Source organism: Asterias rubens, chromosome 10 (genome assembly GCF_902459465.1).
Source record: "Asterias rubens chromosome 10, eAstRub1.3, whole genome shotgun sequence".
Classification (NCBI taxonomy): Eukaryota; Metazoa; Echinodermata; class Asteroidea; order Forcipulatida; family Asteriidae; genus Asterias; species Asterias rubens.
In genome coordinates, this window is record NC_047071.1 from 16,442,622 (window position 1) to 16,466,589 (window position 23,968).

The 23,968-nt window shown below is 37.4% G+C and overlaps 1 protein-coding gene across 1 annotated transcript in view; it reads left to right on the forward strand.

Moving 5' to 3' along the window:
* LOC117295479 (calcium/calmodulin-dependent protein kinase type IV-like) overlaps window positions 1-23,968 on the forward strand; it is a 40,598-nt gene that overhangs the window by 1,499 nt on the left and 15,131 nt on the right. Inside the window, exon 2 of the mRNA XM_033778153.1 lies at window positions 22,029-22,107. Within this exon, the coding sequence (XP_033634044.1) occupies window positions 22,029-22,107 (79 nt within the window). The remainder of the gene's footprint in view (window positions 1-22,028; window positions 22,108-23,968) is intronic.

Here is a 23,968-nt window from a genome sequence, read left to right on the forward strand (position 1 = left end):
TTTACCGTGTTATAAAGTAATGCATATTGATGAGAGATGGCACATTTCTGTTGTAAATCCCTAGAGATTAAGTTGGTAGGACTGGGCAATCGGCTTTCCTCTGCCTAATTGGATTTTACTATTTGGAATTATTAAACGGGAGTCAAAAGACTCTGAATAAGTAAGCAGCGGGGCAAGCTTAGGGTTTATAAATTATCCACTTAGCATTAGCAATTAACTTCAGTCTTCCAGACGATTAACATTAAAGATCTGCTCGGTCAAATTTGAGGGTTTATGTCATTAAGATATTTAAGCTGATTGTCTAATTTGAGATTTATTTATTTATTTATTCACCATGGGGCTGTTTATAATGTCACTATTGTGTAGTAACAGGGCATCAGCATTGTGATTGTTTTATAGATGCGTGGCTGTACTAGACTATTAAATGGTCTAACGGGCACAGTAGTTCAATTCAAACTGGTAAGGGTGAGACAGATTTGTCATAGCAAAGAGCGCGTCATACATGGGGCATTGAGGCAACTGCACTTGAAGTGCGGGTGATAATTTTGCTGCGCTACAATATTGCCACTGTCAGAGTGCCTTCCAATGGGGATTTTTTTTCTTTCTCTAAATTGATTCAAAACATGGAATCCTTAACAGGGGATTCCTAAAACAGAATCATCAGGAAAATATTTGAAGTTGCCAATTCTAATGTGCAGAAAACAAATTGTGGCCGGGTGTTAGCCAAAGCAGGGTTGTCTGGGTGTCTGGGACTCCCATTGTGGGAATTTAGACAGTGTGGCCACAAAACTTCCATGATGGTAGGATTCCCAGACCTCTAATTGTGACCATGGCCCAATTTCATAGACCTGCTAAGCACCAAAATTTGCTTATCATGAAACTTCTTCCTTGATAAAAACAGGATTACCAACCAAATTTCCATTTGTCCTGCTAAGCACACAAAATTGCTAAGCATTAAATTTCCTCCTTGATAAAAACAGGATTACCAACCAAACTTCCATTTGTTGCATATTGCTTACTTGTATTCAGCTATTGTTTGCTTATCCTGAAAATCACATGGAAATTTGGTTGGTAATCCTGTTTTTATCATGGAAGAAATTTCATGCTAAACATATTTTTGTGTTAAGCAGCTCTATGCAATTGGGCCCATATAGGTTCAATATCCTGACGCTAACTACATGCAGCCTTACATGTACATGTATGTAGAAGCTTCCTCCATCATAGAAGAACACACTAGTTGTCACCTTGAGTACAAATTCCTTTCAGAGCCATCACTTTTTCACAAAAGAGATCATCACACTTTGCACCTCTCGGAATTCTCAATGCCTAATCCTTATTGTTGGTACACAATTTTATTTTCAATCACCCTGTTGATCTCTTCTATTCCCCTCTTTCAGTCCGGAAAGCCATCTATATACAGGGATTTATCCAGAGTTTTGGAGAAGGGTTTAAGATTGATATAGTGCTTATTATAGGATATCATGGTTATTTACTACGGTCAAATAAAACATATAACATGTTTGGCATCCTGTCTTATGGGAAAGAGTAAGGACACGTTTTTTCGTTTTTGTTTTCTTTTCACAAAATGGCCACCCAAAACATTTTAAAGACAACTGGCTGGGCTATTTAAAAAGAAAATTGTCTGAGATTGTTAAAATGTATAAAAAAATTGTTTTTAAAGAAGACAGCCTCTAAAAATGAAAAGCTAGCAGGTCGCTTAAGATAACTTTGATTTTATTTGGCCTATGTATTGTAGCCTTCTAGAAAGACTCTACTAGAGTCGAAACGTGAGGTCATTAACTACTTTTGCCACAATAAAGGAAGATTTCTCAAAGTTGTGATTATTGTTCTAGTGCAAATTCGACTCCATCCCTTCCTTCCCAATAGTATCCAGCCATAATATTTACCCATCTCGTGCCCCAATAAACTCCAGCCAGATTGCAGCCACTGCATCTAATCTCATCAGCTGACTAGCCCTATACAACTGTACACACACATAGAGCGGGATTAAATCTCCCTCTTGATACGTTTCCAATATCCATATGATGCTGCCATGATACACATATTATTGACCTGATTACTAGCTGATAGATGCGGTCCCTCCTCGCCCTGTCTCGGTGTTTGGCCGAGCAGGCGAAGCGCAGGTGGCAGAAATTGATTCCCTTGAGCCCATACGAGTATGATCAATTAGTCATAAGTCAGTTAACATGTTACCTGTGAGCGCCACACAGTTTCGTGATTCATAGTGAAAGACACATTGACATTTTGGTGTGATGTGTTTGTCACTGAAGTGTTAAATAAATGATGATTATTTCTGAGCTTTGTTGAGGTTTTTTTCGCGATCAAATATGCAGAATAAGTGATATTTACAAACAAATGATTAGGGGGACAGATTTACATTGTACTTATAGCTCTGTAGGCATCTGAACATTACTGTGAGATTCAGAATTCATTGACCTATTACCGAAGGGTCTGTAACTTTGCATAAACAAATCATAATTTGTATCATTGACCTGTTGCTAATGACTTGTGTGGACATAACTTAAATAGATTACCGGGTATGGATCATGGAGGAATCCTTCCTCCTTGGATGGTTGCCATATCGTTTTTATCAAGGGAAAATTTCCTTCCTTTTCTCCCTCAAAGTATACCTTTAGTTTTTGGAATTGTTCAATTGCATGTAGATAATAAAACTAACATCTGAAATTGAATTTCAAAAATGGTCGCATTTTTGAGATATTATTGCTGAAAATCGTTAAAGGCAAAGTATACCTTGGTTTTCTGGAACTGTTTCATGGTAATAAAACTAACATCTGAGAATTCATTTTAAAAAATGTTCGCATTTTTTTGAAAATGGTTTCATTTTTGAGAAAATGGTCGCATTTTTGAGATATTGCTGAAAATCTTAAGACTTATTTGTCCACACAGGAGGAATAATTCCTAATAAGAACGACTGTTGTTGGTTTTTTAAACAAAACTCTTTTTACGTATCCGCATTACTTCAAAGCGAAATGTTTTTAAAAATACTGCCGTGTGCTTCTAACCAAAAGTTTTTATTGCAATTAATTTTAAAGGAGTGATTACCAAATCATAATGTATATTTCCCTTTAAAACAGTTTCACAATGTCCTTCTTCTGACTGCATTCCATCTGTTTCTTTTCACTTTCTACTTGACTGCATCTGTTCTCTGTTATGTGCAATGTGTGCTTGTGCATGCATTGTTGTCATTATAACCTTTGAGAAACACTCTACTACTAGGGTTGAAACACGAGACCTTTACAAAAAATTCTGGAAAAAAAGTTTTGACTTTCACTTTTAATACCTCTCAAGTATTGATGAAACTATTCAAAATCAATAACCTTAATTTATGGTTACAGAAGCCAACGCAGTCAGTACATATGTAGCACATCGCACACATTTAGCATATGGCCTTTTACCCACAGATCTTCAACATAATGTGTAATCTAACATGTCTCAGAAAAGGTACTTCACCCATGGTTACACACGTTACCTTCGGATCGGGAGCTGTAGGCTATAAAAGCATTTATTGCGAAATTAATATCGTTGGAAAGATATTTTTAAAATAGGATGTGATGATTCGCACAAATTTCCCTGGAAATAGGGTGGTTTTCCTTTAGCATGAAGGGAAAGAGTTTTATTGGTAGTTCAGTGTAATGTCATTTAGCACCTTGACCACTTCACACCCTGGACACTTGGTACCTTTTTCAAGACACTTCCTACCTTCTTACAAGTCACTCTGAACTTCATACCGATGCGGGACTTCTGCCTCATTTTGTATAAAAAAGGAAATAAAAATGGAAAATCACAATGTTTAAACAAAAACAACAATTGTTATCCTTGGGAGAAAACACAGTTTGTTGTTTTGACAAACTTGTACGAAACAAAGCTACAAAGGGACACGCTGACGGTACAAATTGATCAAGTTTCAAAGTGACCAAGGTACTGCACAAAGTGACCAAGGTTCAGAGTCTGTGTTGGGTTAACTGCACTTTTTACACAGCCAAACAACCTGATTTCAAAGCCAATTCTGTAGTAAAACAAAAGCATTTAACAATGATTTCCCTGTGGGAGGGATGGAGATGTTTGCAGACGTCTCCCCTCATAGAATTAAAGAAAGGTCAGCTACTCAACTTATACTCCATTTGCAAACTAAATGACATTTATATTTGTGTTGCCCGCTGGAGGCGCAGTTCAAACTTTTGTTGGTGCCACTCCGACGCACACCCAGGGGGCACACATCTAGGGATCAGATGTGGAAAAAAGGGGGGGGGCACACATCTAGGGATCAGATGTGGAAAAAAGGGGGGAAGGTGTAAGGTTCACTTCTGATACCATGACTGTCTAATATTGTGTTGTCACCTTCTCTTGGGTTTTGTTTGTAAATCTTGTCAGACACTCTTGGATTCACCGGCCATCTTTGTAATTTTTCCGATTTGTCATTTTGTACGATGTGAAACCACCTTTAAAATCTTGGCATGGGGGCTTTCAAACAAGCATCTTTACTGTATACCTGGCCCATACAACATGTACAACATCAGTTGTTGTCAAAAAATTAATTACTGGAGTCAAGGTAAATGTGCTCTTTAAAGAAAAGAAAATAATTATTTGTCAAATTACTGGTACATGCTATTTATTTCAATATGTATATCAATGTTTTCTTATCTGCAGGGTTAGTGTAATAATGTACATTCAGTTTATAACGCAATCATTGCAATGTTTTCGAGAAGAAGAAAAAAATAGCAAATCATTTGATTTGATCTTAACCGTTTGTGACGTTTTTTTATCAGACAAATCACTGGGAAAACATTGAGCCTGGAATTTGCAGTCAGCATGTGTCAGGTGTGTGCTGGTGCGCACTGTTTACCTGCTATTTGGATTTATGCAATTGGGACTTATAAACAGTTGGGCTTGATTCTGAACTGGCGGTCGAGTCATGTTCCCCTTGTGATGTGTAAATATAGAACTGCACTATTGGGGCATAGAGTCTTTGCTCTATGATTGGGGTAAATATAGGATCCTGGGAGTTTGGTTGTAGACAGAGTGTTGGAAGGGGGGGGGGGTTAAGGAGCATTGTTTTTCCTGAGTTTTACAATCAGTTATTTTCTTTGTTAATGCTTGATGAATATACTCCTAGAAACCTAACTGCTTGTCCAAAATTAACACTGGACTGCGGGCACAAGGGCAGTGATTTTAGCGTCTGGCCTTTCTCGCAACCGGACAAGCCCTGTGGTATTTTGTTTTTCAATTGAATAACAATACCTCACTGAATATTTCTGTGAGAATCAACACTTACACATGAAACACATGAGATGGATATTTCCTTATTTTATTTTTTTTAAAACTCATATTGATTCTGGTGTTGCAAATACTAAATGTGGCCTTGAAATATTTGGAGCTTTGTGGTCTTGTAGATTTTCCTGGCATTTTGTAAGGTTGTTTTATCTATCATAACTCATAAGTGTGGTGTAATTGTATCTTGTTAACCACACTCACTCCAATCAGTTTTGCTTCAATGATTATCAGATGTTAATAGAAAATGCATTGGTGCATTTTTTTTTTCAATTTGGCATCAAAACATCCTGGAGAAAAGAAAAAAAGTTTGTATTTTATTAAAAAAGCAACTGCTTTTGAAATTTGATGAAATTGTCACAGGTTGGTTTAAAGGTGCACATTGCACACTGATTTCTCAAAATTTTACTGGTTGGAATTACTCCTTATCCTTTTTGAAAGATATAGAAGAGTTTGCGGTACCACCATGTAATAATCTCTAAAGGGGTGGTTCTGAAGAGAACCGTTGGTTTAACTCGACGTTTCGATCAGTATGCTCTGATCGTCTTCTGGAGAATGCTGGACTCTGATGCTGCATGCTGCTTAAGTACTGGGCGGCGGATTAGCTTGGTGATGCACGAAGGCGGGAAGTTGAACTCGATGATGCGTGGTGAAACCTGCTGTGGAGCCTTGGGTAGTGTGTGGGGGGGTGTGCTCACTGAACTGTGTCAGTAGGAACAAGCACAGGGAATAGTGAGGGTGTGGGGCCTAGGTGACTGGGGGGGGGGGCTAGGGGATATAGAAGATCCATTGGTCGGGAGGAGGGGGAGCCAGATGTTGCTGATGTGGAAGCCGATGTCTTGGGGTACGGTGTCATGCTTGTGGATCTCGATGGCCTCTCTAATGCTTCTCGGGTGCCACGCCTGGATGGGAGCGATGATTTCTGCTGCTTCCTAGTTCACTCGGTGGTCAGTGATGTGGGAATGCTTGACGATGGCGGATTTATCGAAGTCTCCCCTCCTTCCGTGTGCTCGGTGTTCCTTAAGTCTAGTGGGAAGGTTACGCCCGGTTTCCCCGACATAAACCTTACCACATTCGCATGGAATGCGATAGACTCCGGCACGGGTGGAGGGGTCCTTCTTGTCCTTATGCGATTGGAGAGAGCCATGGAGTTTCTTCGGAGCGGAGTGATATACCAATTGATTCCTGCTTGCTTGAAGATGCATTGGAGGCGATGAGAGGGGGGACCTACATGTAGGTATGGTAAACTAACTGTGGGTGTGTGTGTTTGACCTTGGGTATAGGAGACCCTTTGGTCAGGGGGGACGGGCTTGCTTGTCTTGACTTGCTTGGCGTTGTATCCATTCCGCTGTAGAGAAGTGGTGATGTGCTGCAACTCATGCTGGAGGCTGTCTGGATCACAAATGGTATAAGCTCTTTGAACCAGCGCACGGTTGACTGATGACTTGATAGCTGGATGATGGAAAGACCGCTGATGTAGGTAACGGGTTGGTGTGGGTGGGCTTCCTGTAAATGCTGTGGTGGAGGGTGCCGTCTTGGTTTCTTGTGATGAGAACATCCAGAAAGGGTAACTTTCCGGAATGTTCCTGCTCCATTGTGAACTTGATACTTGAGTGTTGCTGGTTGAGGTACTGCAGAAATTCATGGAGAGAGTCCTGACCGTGGGGCCACACGACAAAGGTGTCGTCCACGTAGCGGAGCCAAAGGCTGGGTCGGAGGTCAGCGGAGAGGAGTGATGAGGACTCGAACTCTTCCATGAATATGTCAGCTAGAACCGGGGATATAGGGGATCCCATGGATGTCCCAGCTGTCTGCTCGTAGAACTTGCCCTGAAATTGAAAACAACTGGAGAAAACGCATGTGTAAAGCAAATCATGAATTTGGTTAGGTGAAAGACCAGTACGATCAGGGAGGGATGGTTCATGTGAAAATCTCTCCTTGGCCAAGAAGCAAGCTTCATCTGTGGGCACATTGGTGAAGAGAGATTCCACATCAAAACTTACCAAGATATCAGTGGGTTGTAGGGTTAGGTTGCGGGTAATGTCACCCCAACTCATTTAGAGATTATTACATGGTGTTACCGCAAACTCTTCTATATCTTATCTCCACCATGCAAAGTTTCAAATCCTACTTTTTGAAAGAGTTGTCCATGGTCTAAGAAATCCACAGTGTGTTTATATAAGTGAGTAGTGATTATAAAAAAAAACATAAATTGACGAATTTTGAAAACACAACTGGCGAAACATATATGGTCTGCCATTTTGTGGAGTAATGCAATGGTTCTTGGACAGTGTTCCAATTTCAAGATTTATTCCACTAGTTTTATTCACCTGTTAAAGCCATTGGACACTTTCGGTAAACAGTATTGTCCAAATACCCACACTTTGTATAACAACTTATAATATATGAAATAACAAACCTGTGAAAATTTAGGCTCAATTGTTCATCGGAGTCAGGAGAAAACAACAGGAAAACCCACCCTTGCTTCCGCACGTTTCGCCGTGTCATGACATTATGTGTTAAATCCGTAATTCTCGATATATCGAGAATTTATAATTGTTTTAATGTTTTCTCAAAAAGTAAAGCATTTCATGAAATAATATTTCAAGAGAAGTCTTTCACCATTACCTTCTGTAAACCCTGTAAGTTATTTGTAAATCTGTGAACTTTTATTTTGTTTTCTGTTCCGAAAGTGTATAATGGCTTTAAAATGTCTTTCCAATCATGTTTTCTAACACATACACTTGTTATGCCCAAGGGCCCAAAGGTGTATTGTTGACTGAAAATTAAAGGACAGGATTGAAATTTTGGTTCCAGAAAAAGCCAATGACGTGTATATCATACCTTTAATGTACTTTGCTTGATTCTAAGAAGCAAAGTGATCCACTGGCGCAGTTGCCAACAACATCTTTAGACATGGTTCGGTTCCGCTCTTGATCAAGTTGCCCAGCTAGTGTTACTCCCTCGGGTCCACTTAACCCCTGTCAGTGTTTGCATACAGGCTAGTTGGATTTCATTGCAGTATCATTGTACCTTGATGGTGTTCATAACATCTATTTCTAGCAGGTGTTTTGTACCATGGTACATGTATCAACCCAGTTAACGTTAGTGGGAGCATGGAGGATTGGAAGAAAGAGGGAGTGAATTTGTTAGAGGAATACAGTTTTACTAGTTACTTTATCTCAAACAGGGACCTTGGCTTGCTTTAAGATACTCTCTTCCCAGACTTAACGTAACATTTCATATACTCACAGTTTACTTGCGTGGAGTGAGTTTAGTGAATTGGAAATATCTAGCTTTAATGTTAACCATACCCCTATAAACTGGTCAAGATTTTGAAGAAAAAAAAGTGAAAATCACAAAGTGTTGTTTTCATTTAATATGAAATTACTTTAGTATTTACTAGTATGGTACTGGTATTATTATATCAGTACTGGTAAATACACTGACATGCTAAAATATTTTTCGTCTCTTCAGACAATTTTGTTTGGTGGCATAGTTTTACTCATGTTGTCAAAAAAACTACAGCACCTCAGCAAGTAATATTTAAAGGGAAGCTTTCTACCAGCATTATCTTCAAATCTTGTAAGTTAAATAAAAATCCGCGGATATTGTGGTTTTTTTTGGTCCTACAAGAAGTACCCAAACCCTTTAATTCATGCAAACTATCTGTTTTCTATATAAAACAATCATTTCATAGTATTCATATCTGTGGCATTGTATTGTAGTATTTTTTTAGTAACAGATAAAGGTCAAAAGGTAATATTTCGGATAATTTGATGTTGTGCCCTCCAAACCATTAGCTTGTTATTGTTATTCCCTTCGTTGTAGCTTTTAATAATAAATTGGCTCGGTTTCCATCTTGCAGACAAAAATTCATTCAGCAAAGACGAAGTGCCCCAGATTGAGAGTGCTTGTGTATAACCATGGATGTAATTACCGAGATTACTCGTCTGTCAATTCTTCTATTTGAAGATCCACATGGTTAACTTCTTTATTATAAAGGCCCTCAAATGGGCTGCATGAGAATGAGGAGGCTGATGATGCAGTCAGTTGCTGAGACGTTTTGGGTTCCCTTTTGTTTGCCAAGGATGACATGTTTAAAGGTTGAGATGCTAAATTTATTCGTGAGTTATACAGGCATCTCATGTGGTAATTCACTGAAAGCAAAATTTAAGAGCGGTCTTGATTAAACTGCATCGTACACGTACATTGTAGTAAGTTGTCTGTTTGTACCAGGTTTTTATGTTGGAAGGGCAACCTTGTGTTGATTTGTATGGGCAACCTTGTTTTTATTTTGTAGGAGCAACCTTGTTTTACATTGAGCAACCTTGTGTGTTTTGGGGCAGTGGTGTACACGTACGTAGCAAGGATCTGATTTCTCCATTATTAACCGGAAATCCATTTTTTTAAACCCCTAAATCTTTGTTTATCTTTTATTTTATTTTTTTTAGGTGTTCGGCCAACAGCCGAATAACTATTGTTATTGGTCTTTTTTTTTTTTTTTTTTTCTCGTGTTCTTCTTTCCCTGCGAACCAGCAATTTTAAACAAAAGTAAAGTTTGTACAAACTTAAAACTTACTATGTACATAGGCAATAGTGAGTAGATGAAACCGCCACTTTTTGGGAATGATGACGTCATTGAAGACGTCATGGCAAGGTTTTTAAAGTTGAAAAACGACATTTGCTTTTCGCTGTATCTCAACGAATATGAATGCTATGATGTTTATACTTGGACATCAGATAGATAAAGACTTGGACAACATTTGAAAAGTTAACGCCAAAATCGTACGACCTTAACTTCCGGGTCGTTACCCTGGGTCATAGTTCGCCTTCGTGTATTTTACATCTACAAAACAACTTTTGAGCTTTTAAACAAAAGTAAAGCTTGTACAAACTTTAAACTTACTATGTACATAGGCAATAGTGAGTAGATGAAACCGCCACTTTTTTGGAATGATGACGTCATTGATGAGGTCATGACAAGGTTTTTAATGTTTAAAAATGACCATTTTGCTTGTTGCTGTATATCAACGAGTATAAAAGCTATGATGATTATACTCGGGCATCGGATAGATAAAGACTTGACAAACATTTGAAAAGTTAACACTAAAATCGTACGACCTTAACTTCCGGGTCGTTACCCTAGGTCAAAGTTCGCCTTCGTGTTTTTTCCATCAAAAAAACAACTTTTGAGCTTATCTACGGCATAACTCAAGATTGAGATCGATTTGAACCTTGAAACTCAACAGATAGTTGAACCTTCAAAATTACGTTATCGGGTATTAAATAAAAATAAAACAACGTTTAAAATTTGCAAAAATCATATGGCGCGAAAGTTTTTTGGGGAATTCCCAACAGCGCTCTCTTTTTGCCCACCAAAGAGGGCGCTGTTGATTATCAAATCTGTGTACAGCATTAAGTGCAAGGGTGAGCTAGATTTTTAAAGGGCTTTCATAAGTTGCAAACAAAAAACCTGATGCCAATCTCACACAAACATATTGCATTTGTGAAGAAACAAGGCGTTCAAAAGTGTGATACAAGTTTAACTATAAAATAACGACACATTGTATAAAAAAACATCTTTATGGTTCAATGTTTTTGAACACCGTGTTTTTATAATTAACAAAAAACACTATGTCTAGTTTTTTTTTTATAACTATGATCAAATTTGTAAGAAAATGAAGATAAAACCACATGGAACATCCCAGATTGCAGAGTAGGGCTTTCAAAACCAAAGTTAAGTGTATGTACAAGCAGGCTTTGCACTCGGAAGCTTTCGCGCTTTGCGCTCATAGTTCTTCTTTTTTTCAACAGCCTATATTAGATCCGTGAACATGGTTTTCGAGATTAAGTTTTCTGGGCAAACCTTTTTTGATTTCAAATCAACCGGGGCTTTTCAGCTGGAATAATTTTGCAGGATGCTTAATTATAACCATTAGGCTACCATCTTTTAATAACGAGGACACTTTCGGATAGAAAGTGCACAGGTGCTTTTTATGGGTCATGACCATAAGCAAACAACATTGAAAACAACTATCAGTCGCTTTCCATGCAAAAATTATGTAGTAAACCCTGATAGCTCTAAATACTCCACAATCCATCACGTATATTGGCCAAAGATTTCCAGATTCTGACTTTAAGAAAGCAAAGCTATGTGTGTGTGTTGAATGAGATTAACATTGCAATGGGCAGAAATTTTTTGAGTCCAAAGGTTTGGATATGCGGATAGATTCAAAAAAAAGGTTTGTTGATCCACGCTGCTTGTGAATTTAATATCTTGTTTGAATATTTATTCAGGATTTATCTTGGGTAGACCCATTGGTTCCTCTTTCGGTTTATATGTAATTGAAGATCACTTCAAACTGTTGATCACCGACAAAAACAAACAACCGATCTTCGCATCAGGCATTTTCTGTTTTTTATCCCGCAGTGGCCGCACTGTGGATGACACTATAGTCGTTCATCATGCATATAGCACACAGCTCTCAACAATGACCTGTGCGGCCAAGAAAGTGCGCAGAAGTGCTCATATGAAGGAGATTGAACCGGGTTGCCGTGGCAACTGCTGGCACTCCACTACACAATGCTCCCAAATCAATATGCTGCATCCGATAAAAGCTGCTAAACTCTGCATCGATTGCTGCCACTTTAGGGTCTAGATGGGATCCCATAGGGGAAGGCCAAATTGTATTTAGCAGGGGGTGGGGGCTTGATGGGGGCCAGGGATAAGAGGTGTAAAAGTACCAATGGCCTCACAGCAGCGACATAAATGTATGCTGGGATCCAGGGATGTGCAAATGCCAGAACAATTTGGTGTGCCAGATTTCTAATGTTATTTCCTTGTATGCTGTATTATCAGTGGATTGTGAAATACAGACTTTGGGTTGTGTTGTTATTCAAACCTTCCATGCTTAAAAGGGTTTGGTACTTTTTGTAGATAAAGTTTTTGTGGTGGTAATGTTTTTACCTTAGAACTTTAAATGGTCAAAATACAGCTCACTAGCTCATCGAAAACCCAAGGTTAACAGCAAAATAATTTGTATATAAAGACAGGTTTATAATTTGTTTTTTAGTTATGTGGACAGATTCTTCATTTCGTGAAAACACTGCCGATTTGTATGCCTTCATAAAATTTAAGTTTAAAACAGAAAGCAGAATTTTGAGACAAATAAACAGAAAGCAGAACTTTGAGCCATAATTAATCATTTAACAAGGGCAAGTTTTTTTATCAGTTTGTGTACTTTTTACTTGTGACGTGCTTCAAACTATTTGCGGGTTTATTGTTGTGTGTAATAAGATACTGTTTGTTTGCTTTTGATTTTGAAACTATTGTTCAAGAAATCTAATTTAAGAGATGCACTTTGGAAACTACAGCTTTGTATTCACATCTTCCGAATTAATTTAGTCAATTTTTTTCAAGTTGATTAATACTTGTGAAGTAGTTATTTTGCCTGCATGTCAAATTAACTCAATTTAAGGCATTTTCTCCTGTAGACTGAACAAGCTTATTCATGAAATTACACATTTATAATTATTAATTTAAATCATGTCTTGTGAGATGCACAACAATAAGATACACTAGTTTCTGAAGATAGAGTTAAAGCCATTGGACACTTTTGGTAAACAGTATTGTCCAAGGCTCAATCGGTCATCGGAGTCGGGAGAAATTAACGGGAAAACCCACCCTTGTTTCCCCACAGTTCACCGTGTTATGACATGTGTTTCAAATAAATCCGTAATTCTCGCTATCGAGAATTGATATTGTTTAAATGTTTTCTCAAAAAGTAAAGCATTTCATGGAATAATATTTCAAGATAAGTCTTTTACTATTACCTTCTGTAAACCCTGTAAATTATTTGTAAATCTGTGAACTTTAAAAAAAAACTCTGTACCGAAAGTGTTAAATTGGCTTTAAACAAAAATGTTGTTCACCATATATTTGACAGAAGTCATAATTAATTTGGTGATAATGTATAGTTTCTTTACGTGATGAATGATGATATTAAACTAAACTAGCTGAGTTGGTTTTCAAAAGACATGACAGCTTATGAGAAAATTCTTCAGCTTGGACTCTGGATTGCCTCGCTAAGATTTCCTTCTCGGTCCACAGAAACCGCAAAAATTTCATTTGAGCAAGTTTCAGATGATTGAGTAGAAAAGCTTTTTGATGAATTATTTTAATTACGAAGAATTTGGTGTAAATTACTTCCGATTGAAGGAAATTGTAGCTCCGCATGCTAGTTCATGATATGTTGCACAGCTTTGTTATTATTTGTTTTCGTTCTTTTCTTTTTTTCTTTTTTTTAATGTAAGTTTGCCCTAAACAAAGCTAAAAGCCACTGTTGGTATGGGCTACAAGAAGCAACACTATTTAAAGTAAAAAGAACTCAGCTAGGGGAGCTGAAGGTAGGAATTGATATTCCTCTTATTTAAACAGTCTAGATTGTAGGATCGAGGGAAACATGCACCAGGCAGTGAGTTCCAAAGAGATGCAGTATGTGAAATAAAGCTGTTGTACACAGTGGTTAAGGGTCTGTAATGTAACATAATGATGTGTCCACAACACAAAAAGAAAATCACGTACAGGACGACCGTCAGCGAACATGGCAGACGCACAATTAAATTACAACATATTATCAGATCTGAAGTCAAGGTTAGATTGCTTCACAGTAGGAAGGTTGAATTGAAGATGGATTCTGCCTGCCACAGGGTGTGGTTACATTTATTGTGACTGTCAATTAGGGAGATTTCGCCTGAAGGAGCAGTGAAATCTAAATTTAAACAAATTTGAAGAGTTTCAAACATCGCTTGCTTATTTTTCACAAAAGTACATTTGGATGCAGTTCATTACTGTTTGATAATTGAGAGGTGGTTTCATTAGTTTCTGTCATTTTTGGCAAAGAGGGAATAAAATACGTGTTTTTCATCAATATTTTTAGTTTCTGAAATCTGCATTTAAGAGGAAGATTTTTGTCCACCATTCAATAGAATCATCCTTGATACATTATAATATACAACTGCATTGCCAGCACATACTACCATGGACAGTGTACTATGTAGCTTTCATATCCATATGGATGTCCTGTACCAGTGCATGATTGCTATTAAAGTCGGATCCCCTGATGCTTTGGCCCTCATTCAGCAAAATTGTTTCTAAATCGCCTGAAAAGTCTTTTTTAAGTCACCATAATGTATAGATCAGTCCTCTTGCTCAATAAAGTTGTCCTACTTATTTCCAATGGCCAAATATATTGCGTGTCATGGTCGAGCGGCCTACTGCATTGGACTCAAGTTCTGAAGGATAAATCACTGGAGTGTAGGTTCTATTCCTGGTCATGACACCATGCATCCTTCAGCAAGGCACTTAACCATAATTGCTACTCTTCACCCAGGTGTATCAATAGGAACCTGAGAGGGCTCAGACAGTATTGGGTTGGATCAACCCCTCAGCAATTCTTAAAGCAAACTGGGGCTGTGTGCTCCCAAGTGAGTTAAGAAAGTTTGAGGAATGGTCCTAGGATCCCCAATGAACAGGGATATATTATTGTTGCAGAAGCGCCTTGACCTACATGTGTAGCTATACTACAAACTATGACATATTGGCTTTTAGAATCAAGTATTGTTATTATTATCATGTTGATCGACTGTCCAAAAACGTAAGCGGGACAGCGGTTAAAGCTTACAAGCTGATGTGCATACATTAGCATAATTTTCAGAAATTGATCTAGCATGAAATTGGTCTCCATGACAGATTACTTCCTGACTAACTTGGGAAAAAATACTGATGCGAGAGGAAATGAGGTATTGATAGACTTCAATTAATTAAAGTATCCACGAGGCTAATTTGATTATATTGCCAATTTCCGATCGACTGTCATAATTGCCTATGGAACGTAATCACCTAGTATATTCTTTGCACCCCTGGGGGGACATTCGGATGGTATTAAATAACCTATAAATTGATTACCACCTTATGGGTCCTTGGTATCTATGATTTATTGTCTCAAAGTAAAAAAAATTAATACCACAAAGTATTTTTAAAATTAATACCACGTATGGATTTACCTCGGGAAAAATTCTGTCAGAAACTGCCCAATGCAAGAATGTGTGTTTGAAACTCTTCACTTCTTTAAACTATCAAAGTACCACTTTGCATTTTGTCAATGGTCGTTATTTTGTTGTCAATGGTTGTTATTTTGTTCAAGTACCTGAAACCACGCAAAAACTTGACAAATTGTGAATGGTCATTCAGGCTTTACTGAAAAAAAGTTTTAGACTAGATTCATTTGATGTTTAAGATTGGTTAGAGATTTGATTTGACAACAATTCTATAACTTAAGTGATTTTCAGTGTACATTTGTACATTTCAGCCCGTACATATAAGATGTCCAAACACATGTTGAAATATTTATGGTAGTTTCGGGTATACCCAGGGCTGTATGCTTCATTTTTGAAAGGGCAAGGGCACCAAGGCATTTTCTCTTTGGCAAAGGGCGCCCTATGAGGAAAATGTAAATTTCTACTGGAGTATTTCAAGGGCACCAAGGCAATGGCCTCTGTGAAGTATCAGGCCTGTATACCTAAACAAAGTTACAACCATTTGAAAAACTGCTACGTAATTGTACATAAGTGGTACCATTCATTGTGTTTTCTGTTGTACCTGTTGCAGTAGAACCATTTGTAGTTAAAAAATATTGTAACCTTGACCCCGGAAGTGAAAGTTTTAGTGTTGTTGCACCATTCTTTATTTGTATGCTAAAAATCGTCACAGTTAAATTGGTATGAAAAGAAAAGTTGCTCTAACCCAATACACACAGAATTCCTGTCAAATCTCACATACATGTATGTGTGGGCGGAACCCTTCATTTTGTTACCAAAATAAACTTCCTCTTAGCTACTAAAACATTGCTCTAGAAAAGTAGGAAACACTGTACAAAATTTAAGTTTTTTTTAGTTTTTTTTTCGCAATTCTTTTCTACAACTTCCTGAATAAAAATTAAGCAACGCTCAGAAAACGTTTTGCACGTGTTTTAAACGTGTAGTGACGTCAGTTTGTTGATTGGATATTTTAAAAACGATATATGTATGTCTCCAAAAACGATTTCTAAGTTTTTACACATTGTTTTTTACGTCTTAAAACATTTCGGGAACGTCACCCAAAAAAAACGTGTTTAAAACATCCAAAAGTGTCCACAAACTTTCGTCCGAAAAACGTTTTCCGAAACGCCCATAACACACTTAGAAACTTTCCAACGGCATTTGGAAAACGCTTCATGGTTTGCTGGGAAGGTACCAGTCACTGATAGTACATCTGACATTGTGTTTTGGCTGGTAATCCTATTCAGCTTTATTTGTTGTACATGTACCAAGGCAGCTCTATAAAACTAATGGACACTGATTGCTGCATAAAACATGTAAATTTTCGCTGATTTTGCCTGCTACATCTGTGAAAGTTACGTAGGTATGTAATAGGGAGCCAGTGATGATGACAACAACTGATTACCTTATTTCTGTTATGGAAACCTTAGGTTTTTTTAATAAATTTAGTAAAAAGCATGGACTCCTTAAAAATGTGGGCATGAATCTCACTAGGAAGGTCATTTCGCTCATTCCCCCTTATCCATAATTGCTTCCCTTCACCCAAGAGTATATAAAAAGATTTGTGTGGGGGTAGAATGTGATAATGATGAATCCCTGAGCCCCTGATAACAGGCTTACATTACAGGTTATTTGCCCCCGAATGGGAGTTGGGAAAGTTGCTTGAATTGTGTTATTGTGCCTAATCAAGGATACTGTGTTTCTTGTTTTGACTTACATTAAAGGTAGGGTCTTGGTATAAACCAAAAAAAGGAAAATGAAAAAAGAAATCCTTAATTCAAGATTTCTCATTAACTCCATCAATCTTGAGATTTTCTTGATACTAGTTGGCCCACCATCACAGAGACACTAAATCCAGGTGTGGGATTGCTCAGGAATTTATTTCTGGATTTTGTCAAAACCTCCTTGAGCCTTCAGATTTTCTTGAAAGAAGTGGAGCATTCACCAAAGGGAGAAATAAATAGTCCACATTGTGTCCAAACCTGTAGTTTTTCTTGTGATGCACACTCAAATTGCACTGTGATGTCTGAGGAACTTCTGGGGTCCAGAATAAGGGGGACCCGGACCTGCAGGCCATTTTTCAGGAATGGTCACATTCTTGTAAAAAAACTAGGCTTGCTTTCTCCAGAAGACTATCAGAGTATACTGACCGAAACGTCAAGTTGAAACCAACGGTTCTTTTCAGAACCACCCCAACTCATTTAGAGATAGTCATTACGTACATGTACATGGTGTTACTGCAAACCTTTCCATATCGGATTTCCACCATTTAAAGTTTCAAATCCCACTTAACTTGTCTCTTGTTTTCTTGTCCATTTACAATTAAATATTTATATGAACCTCTGGAATAAAACATCAAATATCTTTAGGAATCTTCATCTCCCAACCAAGAGGATATTGCAGTCAAATTGTTGGAACTTGTCCAATCTCAACCCTGAACATTTTAGCAAACATGTTGAATACTTCTTTGTTTAAACTATAAAATGTATGTTGACAAAGACTATACTGGGGTGAAATCATTGATATTTTAGACAGCTAGTTTTCTACATTTTGTTTGTCTTTAACATTCAAATCATTGTAACCATACTGATCGATCGAGGCTTAAAGGCTGAAATGGTCTGGTCCTTATTGGTGTGATAATGGTTAGTATTTACAATGTGTTATTTCAATTGTAATGTACATGTACAAAGGAAACCAGGCAAAGATGCTCAGAATACAGCTTGGTGTAAAGGTCATCGTAGTGCAGTGACATATATTTCCCTTGTGTAGCTGTGTAGTTGAATGCTACTCTGAATGGATAAGTTGCTACTTAATTAATAATCATCATTCCGTTTGACTGCAGAAGGTCTTTCCCCTGTTGTCCTGGCCTTAATTCTTAAAGACAGTGGACACTATTGGTAATTGTCAAAGACTAGCCTTCACATGGTGGTGTATCTCAACATATGCATAAAATAACAAACCTGTGAAAATTTGAGCTCAATCGGTCATCGAAGTTGCGAGATAAACATGAAAGAAAAATAGCTCGTCACACGAAGTTGTGTGCGTTTAGATGGTTGATTTCGAGACCTCAAGTTCTAAATCTGAGGTCTCGAAATCAAATTCGTGGAAAATTACTTCTTTCTCGAAAACTATGGCACTTCAGATGGAGCCGTTTCTCACAATGTGTTATACCATCAACCTCTCCCCATTACTCATCATCAAGAAAAGTTTTATGCCAATAATTATTTTGAGTAATTATCAATAGTGTCCAGTGCCTTTAATGCATCTTCACTCATAGCATCTGTTGTGCCATATCTTCTTGTATCCTTTAACTGTGTCTGTTCCAAAGGCCAATACTAAGAGATATTCAAATAGCTTTTCCTTGGTACTCCTGCACTTTGGAGTGGTCTAGTGACGCTCCGCATTTGATACCATAAATAACAGAAATTGAAGGGTTTTGATACCTTTGGTAGATCAAGTTTTTTGGCAATGAAATGAAACCCTATACTCACTGTTAATGCCCATTTATTTAGTATAGTTTACCTGAAGAAGTTTCAGCTCCATTTGTGGTTAAGTTTTTGTATAAAAGGCTACACAGAAATCACCATTCCATGGTACATGTATGTGTGCAGAAGATCTTTCACCTGTTGTTCTGGCATTCTTAATGCATCTTCACTCATAGCATCTGTTGTGCCACATCTTCTTATATCCATTAACTGAGTCTGTTCCAAACGCCAATACAAAGCGATATTCAAATAGGTTTTCCCTTGTACTGCTGCACTTTCGAACCTACATCTAGTTTTCCATCACCTTGCAATCGTTTCCAGTTTAGAGGAATGTGTAAAAAATTCACCTTACATATCTTTAAATAATTTATTTTAATCTTGTAGCCTTCACCAGGCACTGGACATGTTTGGTAATTGTCGAAGACCAGTATTCTCACCTGGGGTATCCCAACATATGCATAAAATCACAAATCTGTGAAAATTTGGACTCAATTGGTCATCGAGGTTGGAAAAAAAAAAGTTGGAAAAAAATGTGTGTGCTTTTAGATGCCTAATAAAAGGCTTCAGGCCTTAAGTCTTTTAATATTTGAATGAGAAATTACCTCTTTCTTAAAAACTACGTTCTTCAGAGAGGGAGCCGTTTGTCACAATGTTTTATACTATCAACAGTTCTCCACTGCTTGTTACCAAGTAATTTTGTATGCTAACAATTATTTTGAGGAATTACCAATAGTGTCCAGTGCCTTTAAGCAACCTTTGTTAGTGAGAACCTTGGTCAACCCCACCATGGATCTCATTCCTATTGATTCTTATGTAAATGCTTGTAATTAAGTGTTGTGGGATTTATATAATATAGCTAATGACCCATTGACACATGTGATAACAATTGTATACTGTAAGTTCATAAATTTCAATGGACTGACTGTGTCAATGCATTTGTATGGAAATTTGAATGACAAAAGGGTCAGGGTGGGTTGTGGCTGCTGGAGTAGAGTTTTCAATAAAAGAATAGAACATTCATGCTTTCCCTAACTACAAGGTTGGCTATAATGAATACCTTTTGGGTTATTACAATTATATAGGATTTGAGGCATTGCATGGTGAGGTATCAATGTATATTTTGTCTTGCGGTAACACCAGGTGTGTATCTACTTGCCAGGTAGAGTTGTTCTTTAGAGAACTGTCTTGCTTTATTCTACTACCGCGGAGCAGATGTTCAAGGGTTCAGGAGACTTCTCAGTTCTGAAAAGAACTGTCCTGCTTTTTAACTATTACCAGGGCGGATGGTATAGAAATAGGCTGGGACTACTACTATTATAGCTTATAGGATCGTGATTAACTGTACTGCTGTGGAGTCAGTTCTTAAACTTGGTCTCAACGTTTGGACTAGCTTGCTCTAGTCACTAGTCATCGTCAGGATTGTGTAAGAGGCCATGAAAAGATGGAGTTGATTGCCCTTGTCAATTATAGACCATTCCATAGCTGGATATCACCAACTGTGAATGAGTGGTCTAGTGACGCTCAGCATTCGATTGGATACCAAATTATAACAGAAATTAGTGCATTATGTAATAGGCAGTTGAAATGTATGACTGTGTATGACACCATACAATCACTATATCTACGTAATTGTTTACCAACTACACGACCTAAAACAAGTCTTTGGTATTAAAACACCGCAATTTTGCTATGATTTTCCTGCGTGGTTGCGGATGTGGTGAATGGTCGGTACACCCACCCAGGACCACAGTTTGGGATCGGAGAGAAGAAAATTCCCATTATAAAAAGCATAGAGTACCATGTACAGAGTAAATATTAAAAAGGGCAGGGTGGGCAACAGAAGAAAAAGGCACGGCAGGTGAATTTTTTCAGGGGCACATAAGCCAGTAAGAGGGGCATCAACAGCCAGGGCCACCGTGGCCACCTTGAATTTGGAGGCCTGGATGTAAAGGACCCAAGACTCAAATCAAAATGGATATCGGGTAGTCAAAAGAAAGTTACTCAAAAATGCAAAGTCCTAGTTCCCATATATATATACATGTACATGTAGGTCAATATTTACATTTAAAGCTAATTTCAGAAATTGCAGATAAAACATTACATCTCCCCAAAGTAGCCATTAATACAAGTGTGGTTTAATCCTGAGTTGTCTACCTAAAAGCTTAATACTGTTAGTGTTATACGACATTCAGCCTTCCTGACGCCTTCACAAGAAAATAAAAAAATAAAAAATCTCTTTATTGGATCATGGCTGGATTTGTGTTTGGAATTGTATTAGAAGTGTCAGTTCCCCATAGTCTACCTTGTTATATTAATATGAACACTCATGCATGCTTGGAACATAAACATGTACTGCACATATAGACATATCACATCACACACGGTCCTATACAACCAATGTCTCTTCATCACCAGAAGTGCAATGACGATTGCATCATTAAACCGACTCTTCCATAAAATGCAATATTTATTGCCCCCGGCGACAATATCATCAGAACACATCTCAGAGTAAACCCTGCCGCAAACGACCTCGCGCGGAGATCATCAAAAGGAGACCAGCTTTTCAACATAAATGCAAAATAATATGTTATTCATCATATATTTTTTTTGGAAAATTATAAGTCTGTCCGCATTGGGGAAAAAACAAATTCTGTGAAGAATTTTCTTCTATGTGATTTTGTTTTGCATAGAGTACACAAGTCCAATGTTCGTATAACAAAATGCAAAATGTCATTACAAAAAAAATAATTAGAATGCAGTGGTATCCTTTATTTTGACAACCTGCAATGTACGTGTACTCTGTCACTGATTAGGGGTTTGGCTAGGGGGGGGGGGGGGGGGGTTGGCAAACATAGTAAATGCTTGACCATGAGACAACACTGGTTAAAATGCATAACAAATTTGTAGTATCAGGAACGGACCAGAGTTTGGCAACTTACTTCTCTTTCTGTATGAGTGCCCTGCTAGTCTCTATAAATGGTGTTGTATTTTTACTGGAGAGTTTTGGTTCATTTCCATACAGTTCAGTATTTACGTGTGATGAAACATTACATGATACCTACTGCATAATGTAAATATTATTTTGCTGATATCTTACTCATATATACCTGTGTGTTTTGTTTCTATCTGCAGGGGTGCCACGTCCGTAGTGTTAAGATGCACACAAGTTGGAACAGACAAGACGTATGCCGTCAAAATAATCAAGAAAACGGTAAGATTCTGAAATGTACGCTTTCCTTGAATGATTTGTGGCTCATAAATGGATTACTACTTTAAAGGGTTTTGTAAACCATTTGGCTCTAGGGTAAAGCTTTACTTTATAGCCCCAATCAGAAGAACAATAAATTAGAGTTTTGTTTGACTTAAAAGGATTAGACATAACCTTTTTTCAGGTTGAAAAAGTTTGGTGTCGTTTTTACAAAGTGATAAATGTGTCTACAATCTTTAACATTAGGCATATCAAATCGTGGGGTTTTTTCTGTGTAAATTACTGATTTACTCAATGCTGTTAACGTGCTCAGAAAGTTTCAGGACCTTTCTCATACATAATTCTTTCATAATGACACTAGTTAGCATAACCGTAATTTTTTGTTTTTTATGAAGTCATAAATCAAAACTTGTGACTTTATCCCCTGAAATACATAGTGCACATTTTTTATTTGATGCAAAACATATGCAGAGGTTGACTGGTGTGTTTTTAAGCGCAAGTGAAACTATTCATTTACTGTCGCACAAAGTAACAAATGTGTTTTATTAGCAAATCATAACTCAACAAAACTGTTGCAAGAACTCTGTGTCTAAGAAATTCAATTATTTTGATGGTAAACTTATAAAGGACTAATAGTAGTGTCCAAAAAATACATGTTTAGTTTGAAAAATAGTTAAAGCATGATTTTCTAAAAGCATGTATTTTTGGCTGCAGGGCTAATGTTTTGCTTCGTAAAAATTGCGATGAATAAATCTCATTAATTTTTTAAATATATTGGAGACCCTAAGAATCAACTGTTCAACATTGACCAATTTGATATACTATCAAGGTAATTTTGAAAGGAAAGCCAAAAATGTTGTGCCAGCCAGTATATTTCGGGGTCATTTGTTTTGAGACGTATTTGAACCTTTCGTTTTGTCAAATAAACAGATTGTTGACTACCAGCAATCTGCAAATCATTCAATGATTCCAAAGTCCATTCGTTGTAAATAAATAAGGCCTTTTTAATACCACAATGTGTGCGGGATTGTGTACTTAAATAGAGGAAAACCACTTACCATCCCCCCCCCCCCCTCTTTTTTTCTAGATATTTTTGAGTTGGCAAAAGTGGAATTTTGAGCGGAATTGACGTTATCAAAGCTGATTCTGTAATATACGTCACCATATTCTAAAGATAACTTGTTGAAGTGGATTTGATAACGTAAAAGAGGTTATAAATGAACTTTTTTGTTGGATTGCTCTAAAAAAATTATCTCTTGACTTTTGAATATTTTTTTAAAGTAGGGTCCAAGTAGGGTTGTTGTGTTGATTTGGGTCTTCTGAAGTGCTTAAAAGCAAATATTACGAAATACACTTGCATACAGTTCTGTTCAAGGTGATATTCTGTCCTTGTTAAATTTATAAAAATATTATAAACTAATATTACAGGGGAGGGGTGTGTTATTTAAGTTGGAGCAGTTGGTGGATATTTCTTGTTTGTAAATCCTGCAGGTAGTTTCATTTTTGATATTCTTTGTCTAGAAATTTGGTTAATGTCTGATTTAAAAGCAATGTTCCTATAATCCATGCCTGATATTTCTGAAGGCCTGATATTTCTGGAGGCAATTGCTTCCATGCCCTTGGTCATTGGCATGGTGCCCCTTCTAAGAGTGTTCAAGTGAGAATTTCACTTTTCCACCTTACATCTTAGAAGAGCAATTAGGCGGGCAGTATTGAAATTAGGAAGCAGGCTGCCAGGCTTACGATATAGGACTGACTAATCAAACTGAGTGGAGAATACAAATTTGGGGGTTGAAATCATATAAAACATTCGCATAAATTCTTCATTCAAAGATTGAATTACTCTTCTTTACTGCAAATCATT